The sequence below is a fragment of the Cyprinodon variegatus genome, unplaced genomic scaffold (genome assembly GCF_000732505.1).
Source record: "Cyprinodon variegatus isolate N-32 unplaced genomic scaffold, C_variegatus-1.0 Scaffold413, whole genome shotgun sequence".
NCBI classification, from domain to species: domain Eukaryota; kingdom Metazoa; phylum Chordata; class Actinopteri; order Cyprinodontiformes; family Cyprinodontidae; genus Cyprinodon; species Cyprinodon variegatus.
Genome location: NW_015150866.1, coordinates 185,887 through 198,193, shown reverse-complemented (window position 1 = coordinate 198,193; position 12,307 = coordinate 185,887). Strand labels below are relative to the sequence as shown.

The window sequence follows — 12,307 nt, the reverse complement described above, 5'->3', positions numbered from 1 at the left end:
CTGAAAAGCATCAGATTCTGAGTTTAACAGACAGCAAGATATAGACCCATCAATTCAAGGTCAGTCATCAAATTGATCCAGAGACCAGCTCGCCTAGCTAAACTGTTCTCACCTTAATACCTCCATTGTGCACACCTACCTTTCATTGTTTTGGCCTGGGCCTCTGCGCTGCTCTCACACACCTTGCTGAGAAACTCCTCCACCTGCTTCAGGGAGAGAGAGTTGTGCAGAGTCTCCAGTGGGTAGATAGAGGGCACCATTGAGCAGCCTTCAAATCCTGCAGGTCAGACAAGAGAGAAAAAAGAAAACTTTCACTGTACCGGTTCACTGGCTGTTGGTGGGGACAACGGCCTTCATGGTGGAAGCTGGTTCCATGCAAAACCACAACAGAAGAGTTAAAAGAACTACGGCAAGAAAAGGCAGCCTTTTAGGTTTGTTAAACACACACGGTTACAGGTTAACGATTGGTGGCGGTTAATTAGAGCCACTCTCTCATTGGTTAAAAGGTAAACAACACCATTAAGGGCGGATTTCTGTTTATGTATGTAGGAAAGTGTAAAAAACAAACAATTATAGTACATAGTGGTAACTGAAGTAATGTTAAAGGTCCCAAAATATTCAGAAAAGGCCGGCTATGAAGGCAGTCCACTGTCAGTGTCAAAGCCTTGAACCTGTGCTCTGGTTTCCAAACAGCAAACCTTTCTAGTTTGCCAAAAAGGAAAATAAATAGACAAGACTTTGAAAAAATTTGATTCATTCAAGATCTAAAAGAAGAGTGCACAAAAAGTAATCACGCAGAGTAAAATATTTTTAGTTTCAGTCATGTACCTCTCCTGTTTGACTGAGTTACAGAAAAAATAAAGCCATACTTGGAGTAGATTACATTAGTGCTGTATTGAACACTGAACTCTGGATGTGATTTAGTACCAGACAGCAGGAACCGTCTGTTTACAGCCATCTTTCAATCAGCACAAACTAGAGCAAAATGCCAATAAGTCTGACAGAGCTGCAACACGACGTCCGGATGCCCGCGCAATCCCTTCACACCTTCAATGCTTGGCACCAACCTTTACAGCGACAGGAAAAGGGTTCGAATACCTTTTATTCAGCAAAGTGAAACTAATCAAATCAAAAGCTTTCCCCAACAGGTTTTTATGTACAACTAAGAGCAATTAAAAAGAAAAAAAAATATTTCAAATGTTTATTCATATCACCAGAATGAAGTGGCATTAGCTCTGCCTTAATCTACCTGGTAAAAAACAAATCAGCCCCCAAAATAATGAAGTTAATCCATCCTGATTCACTCATTGTATATCTAATTATTTCCATAAATTACACAGATAAAATGTTGTAAGTAAAAAAAAAAAAATGTAATTTCAAATTTAGACTTTTTTTTTTATTTTTAAGGCTTATCTGGGCGAGCTCACCTAGATGTAATCCAATCCTTGATCAAAACCCCAATATATTGGAAAATATAACTGGGGGGGGGGGTAGCAGGGGTTAGGGCTGAAACAATTAATCGGACTATTAGATTACTGAAATATTCTTCAACTAATTTAATAATCCATTAATGCTTAACTTGAGTATGGAGACTGTAAAACATGCCTTTAACTGACAGAGCAAACCAGTTGGAGCAGTAATTATATCAAAATACTAAAATAAACATTTTGTATTAAGTTTTTAAAAAACTTTTCTTCTGTTAATATTCTCTATCCAGAACTCCTCAAGAGGAAAAGTTTTAATTTCACCTGGTTTAAAAATCTTCATTATCTATCCCATAATTAATTGATTAATCAAAGAAAAAAGAATCAACAAATTAATCGATTGGAAAAATAATGCTTAGTTGCAGCCCTATATTAGATGTGCAGCCATAAAGCATTTATATGAGTAGAGTAGTCTATGGGTGAGCTTTAAATAAAACTGCTCATTTGTGTATTTATTATACATGTTAACTGTTGGTAGAATTCTGGTTTCATCGTGCATGCACTGTCTAAATGTAGCTCTGGAGCTCAGCAGAAACTATTTCCTCTGCAAAGAAAGTGAGTGATGTAGAACAGGTTCACTGAAGCAGCAAAGGGAGCCCATGAAAGAAAAGATCCCCATGTTTTCCACCCTGCCAGCTGGCCAGCAAATCCAGGTGGAACTGAGGGTGGTGGCCTCAGTCTTACAGGCCTAACTGGTACCGTTATGCTGAAAGATCTCAGTGCCAACATACAAACAAGCCTGAAACTAAAGAAGCTGGAAGTAAGTCAAGGAAGGGGTGGATTCTCAAACAGCGGGTGCATGAAGGTAGTATTAGTCCTCCGTTTATGGATCCAATTCATCTCTTATGTTAGGCAGTAAAATTTACTTTAGAGATTAAAACAGCAGCAGAGGCCCAATAAAGAACAAGATTAAAGAGCTTAAAGACAATGAAATGACATTTATTTCCTTCTCCATCATTACCCACATGTAGAGAAAAAACACTTAGTGGAAAAGGTGAAGACCCTTCTTTGTGGATAGCATTTAAATTTGTATGTTTGAGTTTAGCTGAAGGAAAATTTATTCGACTGAAGCTCTTTTTTAAAAATTTTATTCCTGTCTTTCTTGCGATGGTTTATCTATGACAACCATCAAATTTCAATTCATACCTCCAAGATAACATATGTGGAGATTGTCAATACTGTCCGCTGATTGTTTATTAGAGTACAGACATTCAGGTCTGTCTAATTTAACTAAAACTGAACAAAACCCCATAATTCAGCTGTTTGTCGGTGCTTCTTTTCCAAACCACACCACAATTTAGAACTACTGTTGGGATGCTATGATCAGCATATCTTGTTATTTGATTAGCAGATGATTATTGCATACTATAAAATTAATACTGTCTCACATCTGCTGTTGTTTGGGATTAATAAATGCCCTTTTTGTTTTAAATAAAAATAAGTGCCCTTGACTACTATTGGAAGTTTGTAATTACCATTGATCTTTATCCTTTATATGTATTTGTTTTGGTGGTGTGAATTGTACCGTCTGTTTGCTAGCTAGATAGCTGCACTCCCTGGCCGACATGCAAGCATGTTAACACTTCTAACATGTAATGGAGTATCGTGCAGAGCTGCAGCTGCATCGTCTGTCTGGAAAAAAAAAAATCAGACAGACGATACAGAATGATAACAAAAAAAAAAAAAAAAAGACAGGAAACCAAGCCATGAAAATGAAAGTAGGAAACTACAGCTGATGCAAAGCTTGGAGTGCATGGACAGCAAATATCCTGCTCCTGTACCAGTTCAAAGGCACAAGACGTGGAAAACGTGCGCAGAGGCTACAGGGGCTGACCGTGGAGGCACTCTGAGAGCTCCTGACCACACAACAGTTGGGTCCTGAGGAGGCGGAGGTGGTGGGGGCAGTGGTGCAGGTGATAGGAGAAGGACCTATCCAGGGCAACAGGGTCAAACCCTTGTAGCGCCAACTCAGCGAGTTCATCTGAGGGACGAGAGGCAGAGGACAGAGAGGAGGAAGATGACAGCACAGTGGAGCTGGAGGAGGAAGAGGAGGAGTGATAGGAGCTGGAACACAAACAACTGAAAGCACTGAAATGTTATAAAGAAACCAAGATAAACATGAAAAACCATTTAGCTGCAGTCTTTCAGTTTGTTCTATAACATGTCTTTAATATGTTGACTTGCACAAACGCAGAATTAAGGGAATGTTGATGTAGACTGCAGTACATAAGGATTCTGTTTTGTTTTAATGTCACATTTTAATATTTACATATATATAATGTGTGTGTGTGTGTGTTGTGAATATAGAAATCAGTTAGTAAATCTAAACATTGTGGTCTTCATTATTCCATAAAACCAAGTCACATGTAAACCTTTTAAGATCCGGTATACACAGACTAGGAACCAACTTTCTGGGGAAGTATTAGATAGTTACAACTACTAAAATTAAGGGGAAAAAAGCCATTGGTCAATGAAGAAAAAAAGAGAAAATGTCATATTATAATAATTAAGGAGAAAAAGTCAACATGACCGGGGGTGATAAAATTATGATGAAAGCATATAGGTCACAGATAGAACGGAAAGCTGTCTCTAATGTACAGGATTTTGCAGAACTTGAAAACGGACAACACAGTATATGCAAAAGAAAAATGGGAGAGGGAGGTGAACATGGTGATGACAGGGGAGGATTGGGAGGCAATAGATAAATATCAGTGAAAAATCCCAGATTCCACATGTTGGAGGGAATATTGATGGAAGATTACACTAAGGTATTTAGCGAGCCCTGTACAGAGAAAGCATGGAGATAATAAAAGTTGGAAATCTTGTGGGTAAACGAAAGTGAATCACTTCCACGTTTCCTGAATGCTCCCGTATAACCCAGTACTGGGCAGAATTCAAAATGATAATTGATAGAAACTAAAATACCAACCAGTTTTGAAATTATGTATCTCGGGAGAATTGAGACTCTCAATTTAATAAGAAGAGACAATTATGAATAACTTTAAATTATGTTGTTGGCTAGTAAGAAAGGAATAACCAGAAGATGTCAAAATGATTTGGTGCCAAAAGTGGATGGATGGATTGATGTAATGCTAGCCATTTAAGACATGGAAAAGATATAATAAACTGCATCTATTAGACAGGAAATTGATAAATTCAACAATATTTGGAAAGAATGGTTTGAGTATATAAAGCAAAATAAAACTGATTTTGTTTAGGGGCTTGTTGTGAAGGCTGAATGTTTATTTAATGTAGAAGGCACAAGAATGAGGAAAGGACATTTACAATATAAGGAATGTTGCTAAGAGTTTTACCACATCCCCGTTACAATTTTACTTAAATTATTTTATATTCTGTTTGTTTTAATAATTTTTTAAAGTTCAAAACTAATATCTTATTAGTAGCAACCTAGTGGTTAGGGCACAGAACCTGGAAACCTGAGGTTGTGAGTTTGAGCGCCGCTACCACAGACTGCCACTCTGGGTTTTTGAGCTAAGACCCTTAACCCCACACTGCTCCTTGGGTGCCCCACAATGGCAGCCCACTGCTCCCCAAGGGGATGGGTTAAATGCAGAGGGGCAGTAAAGGAGAACCTGTTGTGACAATCATAAAGTATTGGCTTTGCATTACCTCGTTACTCTGTAAAATTTGTGAAATACACAATAAAATATATATATATAAAAAAAGGAATGATAGTTTGACATTGTCCAACAGGCACTACTTTACTAAATTATTTATAAATTAATTCTGAAATCAACACATATAGAATATAAGGTTCTGGAAGCAGAACACAAATCAAAGCGTATGGAGACGATAGTTCCATGTTATGTAAGGACTTTATGTGCTGAACTAGAAGTCAAATGAAAATGACCTGGAGAGGAATTAAAACTCCTTGAAATTACAGCTTTATTATAGCTTCTCATATTTAATGTATTTCATTGGGATTTATTGTGATGGACTAACAGAAAGGTAATGTTTAACTTTTAAGTTTATGTTAAATATTAGCTTTTTAAAAGCTGCTTAAATAAAAACATTTTTTAAAGTGGTGACACATTTACTAAGGTATTTACCTATAATATCTTTCACTGAAATCCGGAGGGGTTCATCGAAAGTTTATAACATAACTGACAACATACGAATACTTAGCAAACTGACTGATGAGACTAAAAAACAGAGAAACAGCAATGAGGCCTGTAGTAACACTGGAGGAGCTGCAGAGATTTGTTTTGACTTTCACATAAAGAGGGAATAGTGATAAACTGTCCTTTACTGTACTGTCCCTCATTGTTTTCTGAGGGTCAAAGCGTATAATAAAAGATAACTCCCCCAAACTCACCAAAATGACTGAAATTTGATAACGATAATGAATAAAATTGTACAAAAATGGACAAATGAAAGTCAGACTTTACTTTTTAACCAAGCTTCAATAGAATGATTGAAATAATTAACTCATTAAACAGCCCTGGACAAATATCATGGTCTCCCTAGAATAGTCTAAAAATAATGTGACCAATGAGACATTTTATATTAAAGTGTGTCGACTTACTAACATCACAAGTTTATGTAATCTTGAAATCAGTCTGGGGGCCTATATAAAGGGCTACAGGTAGTCACTGAGCTGTTTGGTGACATGGCGTGTACCACACTCAACATGGACCAGAAGAAGTGAAGGAAAGAGTTGTCTCAGGAGATTGTAAAAACAATTATAGACCAGCTTGTTGAAGGTTAAGACTATCAGACCATTTCCAAGCAGCATGATGTTAGTGTGACTACAGCTGCACATATTCAGAAATTTAAGATCCATGGGGCTGTATGATGATGTGACTATTGAGCTTCTTTGAAAGAATCTGAAACAGGAAAACTTAGCCTCTAAACCTAAGACTAATGGGGCAGTTTGCTAATGATGAGTGAACCAGAATACCTGCTGAGAAGAGCAGAGGTCTGATTGACAGTTAGAGGAATTGATTGGTTGCTGCTTCAAGAGGTTGTGCAATAAAATATTAGGTTAAGGGAACCATTATTTTAGCCCAGGCCGATTTCATTAGTTTATTTTCTAAAAAATTCTGTTGAAGCCTGGTGGAAAAGCAATGTTGGAGTTTCATTTGTTGTTTTATTCTAAATTAATTTTTTATTTTGTTGTCCGAATTAAGTTATTTAATGTCTATTGTGGTTAGACATGCATTGGTCAGGATTTTTGGAGCCTATCAATGATCACAGCATCAAATCTATGAATTCTTCAACTGCTGTCTCGTGTTCATTAACATTGTATTATAAGATATCCAAATTATAGGAGATGAAAAAGTATCATGATTTGAGACAAAATTCAATCAAAACGGAAAAAAGAGGAAATATTGTTAAAGGATGAAGCGGGAATGCAAAAGAGGTTTTTAGGTGGCTTTAAAAAAAAGCCATTTAAATTTAGCCCTAGAGGGACTGTTTTGTGGTCCTACCTCCACACCAACAAGCAGTTGCCTTCTCTCCCAGCTCTGCCACACTGTCTTCCCCTGTCATTCTTCCACCCCCAGCAATTATCCTCTATAGGAAGCATTGTTTAGCCATAGCCTCTCCTGGCTAATTCTCCCTGGTGGGCTTCTCAAAAGTACTGCTGTCCTACCCCCCCTGGACCCCTCATCTCAGTTATGGTGCACTCTCTCCCAGTGTTCTCACACCGATTCCCAACTGTTTCTGTCTGAGCTCAGAATGCTGCCTCTCCTCCCTTCTTTTTTGGGATGATTCATCCCCCTGTTTTGGGCCCTCTGACAAAAACAAACATGGAAAAAGCGTAGGACAAAGATGCGTGTAGAAAAAAATTCATTAACAACACAACAACCTACTCTTAAAATCGGTGGCCGGTTACCAGTGGTGGTTGATCACATGGAAATTGGACAATTACCGAGCTGGGGCGATTGACCGGTGCAAGTCTAGCTGTGGGTTTTTTTTTTTCTATTAAAGGAGGGGTACTCACAATTTGTCCATGTGTTTATGACTCATTCGAATCCAAGAATCCAGGGTAAATTCAAGTCAAAAAACCAATACCTTTAAACCATTCAGATCCATTTTTAACACAATAAATACCCACTAACACCAATGCTGCAAAAGGCACACAACACCTTAAATGAGAAGAGAATGGGAAGTACATGTTACTAAACTGAAACCAGTGTAACAAGTGGCAGGATAATTCACCAGAGAAAGGGCCCAGTCAATCAGCAGTTAGGGTACATCATTTTCCAACAACTAATTAAATGAGCTTTTATTTTAATTAAACTTCTTCAAGAGAAAAGCCAAAGCCTTTTAGATAATGGCAGAATAAAACCGAGTGAGTCAAACAAGCCTGCTGGGGAGGGAGTGGCGTGAAAATAGGATTCCCGAATAATCTGCGATTTAAAGTGATTAAAATCAAAGGTACAGTATACAGCTACAGTATGCTAAAGCTTTACTCACCTCTACATGTAGAATGGTAGAAAAGCAGAATTCTGATTAATGTGAATGATAATTGACTGTCCAGTAGTATTAAAATCTAATGTTTAAAATATGTCCATTAATCTTAAAATCTGTCAAATAAAAAATAATAAAATAAAAAACACAAGGCAGATATATCGGGGTAAAAGTAAGCAATCATGTCCTGTTCCAGCAGAATACACATGCTTGATCCCAATAGACATGCCCTATTCAGAACTCAAATGAAAAGCATGCTTGCATGATTTTCCCAAAAATCTCATCTACTTCTATACAACACGAATGTTTTATACACATAGATGAATATGAAACACCAGCTTTTCAATGGTACAAACCAAATTTAAACATCAAAGTTTAAGTCAGTACAAGTTATGATGTGCACACTGATTATCTACATATGGAAATATATCCAAGGAAGGAGATATATTCCAGAAAAAAAAAATGGTGAGGAAACGGCAGAATCAGGGAGGTAAATTAACCTTTCACAGGCAGAGCAGGTGGTGTTAGCGATGCAGGCTGAAAACAACACAAGACTCATCAAACACCGAGGCTGTGCGGTGAAAGAGAAACTCGGATGGAAATTCTTTCATTTGATGTCATTAACGCAGTCAAATCTCCACATCCCAAAAAGGTGTTTTCTTCCCCACAAAAGGGTCATGCAAGATGAACTAGAGGATTTTCGAAAAGTATACTTGAATAAAAGCGGACATACCATTGGTCGGATGCCTGGCAAACGACACAGAAAATCTCTTTACTGCCGGCATAGAGAGCAGTTCTGAGGAGATAAGAAAGGTAACTGGGATTACTGGAGCTCTGGGTATCTGCCTGTCTGCTTTTGTGGATTTTAAAGAAATCAAAATTGAAAAGAGAGGGGGAGAGGAACACAGTTTTCAACTTACACACATTTCCAACCACTGAGTAAAATGTGGCTAACCACTGAAAGGATGAAGAGATGAATAAACATGATCTTTTAATAGATTCTGATGTCTTTCCTTTGGATGAGCTAACACAGTCATCAAACTTTGTGGCAGTACCATCATCGCAGATATCAGATTTATAGTCCCCATACTGCAGATATATTAGAATCTGAGCTTAAATGTCACTCAAACCCGTTTGCACCGGGACAAATGACACATTTCAAAAGACCAAATATTACCCGTCACATACAGTATCGGACTCAATAACGATTTAAAAGAACTATTTTCATTCATTTTTAAAAGAACTATTCACATAATTCTATTACATTAAATTGCATTTACAACATTCACCACTGTTCAGCGCCATTTCCCTTTTTCTTCTCAGCACGGAGCAGCCGGCTTACTTGGACTCGCAATGAATCATGGGATACCCAATGCTACGTAGGATACAGCGGACCTGTCCTTCAAAACGGGGGAAAAACTGACTGCGGTCTGCACGGCCTACCACGCTACAACGTAATCGGCTGATGAATCTGGCCTTCAGAGCGTGCAGCCGCTGAATTTGACCTCAAACAATAGTGTGGGTTTAGTTTGTTGGTTTCAGAGAATGGTTGGTTTACATTCTCTTAAGAGGTGTTCTGTGGGGTTATTGTCAGCACTAGTTCCTTTACCAGTAGCAGAAGGAGATCAAATCACCATGAGCTAAATCTGTTACTAGAGAAGTGGGAGGCTAATGGCTAATTAGCATCAGCTAACTTTAGCTATCAAAGTCAATACAAAATGAGAAGTTTCCTCTGATGTTATTTACCAGGGTGTCTGAGTCCTATTACTTTAATATGCATGGTTGAATGGTTGCTGTGACTAGAACAGCGCTTTATAAAGTCAGTCTACTTATATTTAACTATGCAATATTAGTGAATATCACTAATTATCATTTCACTGGAGACAATTTCTACATTTCATTCAGTTTTTTCAATGTCAGAGGTAAATAAATATTTTTTATACTTTTATGATTGCATAGTGTGAGTTTCAAAAACATAGTTTTTGAATAGGGTCAGTTCACATTGCAGCCATAAAAAATGGGATTATTTTAATATTTGACAAAATAACTTATTTTTGTTTTCAACCTTTATTAACTTTTCGGACTTGGTTTCAGCCATGAATTTTTATTTCATTGCATCCCTAGTATGGATTAAAGATGGGAGACTTAACAGCAAACAAGCAATATTTTGACAACAAAAGAAAGAGATTATGTTAGACAGGCCTCACTGTCACACATAAGGTTTGTGCAGACTGCTGCAGCTCCTTTAAAAAAAAGCATGAAATCCTCCCGTCTCCTTAAGGGGCGACGTCTTTCAGACCATTCCATCTTCTTTGTTTCATATAACCAGCACTGAGTCGGTCCATATACTCACCCGTCTCTCAGCCAACAGCATCTTATTCTGACTGGCAGTGCTGAGAAGTTTTGCTAAAAGAGCGACACCTAGTGGACATAATGAGCAGTTCAGTTTTGTTGTGTTTAGTTCCCTGCATTTGGACAAGAAGCCTGCTCTGCTGCAGAGCCCTCCTCTGTGTTTACAAACCAACCCAAGGTCGTTGGGTCTTTTATAAAACCTTATGTCATATCTATATATACATACTGTATATAAAACTTACCATATAATAGTTAACCTGTGAGGGGTTAAAATTAGGTGATTAATAAATCTTGGTGAGTCAGAGCCTTTACCAGTGGCAGTATAGGGGAAGAGGGAAAAAATCATGCTGGATTATTTCTCAGTTAAATTATCGTCTCTTCTAGTATGGATTACTATGAAATGTGCAGCAAAGCAGCAAATAATGAAAACACCACCCAGAGTTTGAGCTTTCAGTAGGGATTATCAAATTCCACCAAAAGGAAGGCAGCATGCACACATAGAGAAACATTTGGATGGCAAGCAGACAGAGGCGTGATCATAATGATTAAGGTAAAGCTTCAACATTTACCACACAGCTGATCACTCTGCTGTTACACCAGTGCCACCATTCTGGACACAAGTTACTTTAATAAGGAGATTAAATATTTTAAAATGGATGTTCTGGGAAAGAATGGAGAAGAGGTTTTGGGTTTGAGAAAATGAAAGAATTGCCAATAGGTCCAAGAGAACAGCGTAAGCAAAAAAAAAAAAAAAAAGATTTTTGAAGACGGGTGGGGATGAACACCTGTCCCGTGGAAGAGAACAGAGAGCGCTGTGAACATACCAAACATGCCAATCTTGCACGGCAGACTGCCGGGGGACAGAGGTGGTTTTCGGTGGTGGTGATGGTGGTGGGTGCGGACGTAATCCCGCAAGTTGGGGGCGCTAGAGGACACCCCAAGCGCTGAGGCACTGAAGAGGCCAGAGCAGAGCGAGCCTGTGTGGGGACGAGTCGGGGGATGAAGGGAGGAGGGATGGGTGGGAGTGGAAGTATGACGGATGAGTCATTTTATTTTGCACACCATGCAGTTATTCTTCCAAATGTTTTGCCCTTTTGTGGAGAGTTTGTTTACACTGTAAACATGCCTTAAAAAACTATTCACAGCCACTAAGGTTACAACCACAAACATTGATGCATTTCAGGGATTTTATGTTACAGACCAACAGGCTGTTTGTGAAATGCAAGAAAAAGGATATCCAATATGCCTTTTAAACACCCAAAATCTCAAAAGTGTGGTGTAAGCCTCAGCCTGTATTCAAGCTAAACCTGGGTTTATCTTTAGAAGCCTCTTTAGGTCAGCTAGCCTCATTCAACTCACTCTCTGCTTAAACCACCTCCTGTTCTCGCTGCAGGAAAACAAAAACCCCTCAGCATTATGCTGCCATCACCGCATCACACCAAAGGGATGGTGTTTTGAAGGTCATAACATGTGTTTTATGTTGCACCATCATCTGACCATAGCGCCATCTTCTACAGGTTTCCTCAAGAAAATCTAAGGTGCTTGAGCAGAAATAAGCTTATCTACTTTGCTGGTTTATTGAGGACATTTCACCTGTCAACCAAAAGACTCCCTCGGTTCTTATGGAGTCAGAATTTAGCCAAAAGTGCACTTGCATAAAAAATACTCTAATTTAAAACACACGCGGGTAGACTACTGACTATGTGGATTTTGAATATTTTTTTGCTAGAATGAGTCCATACTCCTCTGTGCTTGTTTCTTAGCCACCTGTAGTTTCTCCTCTCCTCTCCTGTGGACTTTGAGGGAGGAACCAACCTGAGACACTAAACTGCCTGTGATTGGTTACTTTCAGAAAAATCTCACCTCATGAGACTTTGTTCTGTCAGATGATCATACCCATAGTCAATACCTGTTTATCCCTTAAGATTATCCCTTTACATTTGTATGAAAAATCTATTTAATTAATTTTTGGTGTTTTTTTTTTTTTTAACTCTTTAAAGCCCGATCCAAGAATAAAGCAAAAAAAGAAAAGTACT

General features: G+C 38.3%; 1 protein-coding gene across 1 annotated transcript in view; it reads right to left on the bottom strand.

Moving 5' to 3' along the window:
* LOC107093202 (inositol hexakisphosphate and diphosphoinositol-pentakisphosphate kinase 1-like) overlaps positions 1 to 12,307 on the bottom strand; it is an 80,232-nt gene that overhangs the window by 12,414 nt on the left and 55,511 nt on the right. The window contains exons 24-27 of the mRNA XM_015388088.1: positions 11,096 to 11,248; positions 8,653 to 8,715; positions 3,319 to 3,465; positions 140 to 277 (exon numbers count right to left, since the gene is read on the bottom strand). Coding sequence (XP_015243574.1) covers positions 140 to 277; positions 3,319 to 3,465; positions 8,653 to 8,715; positions 11,096 to 11,248 — 501 coding nt within the window. The remainder of the gene's footprint in view (positions 1 to 139; positions 278 to 3,318; positions 3,466 to 8,652; positions 8,716 to 11,095; positions 11,249 to 12,307) is intronic.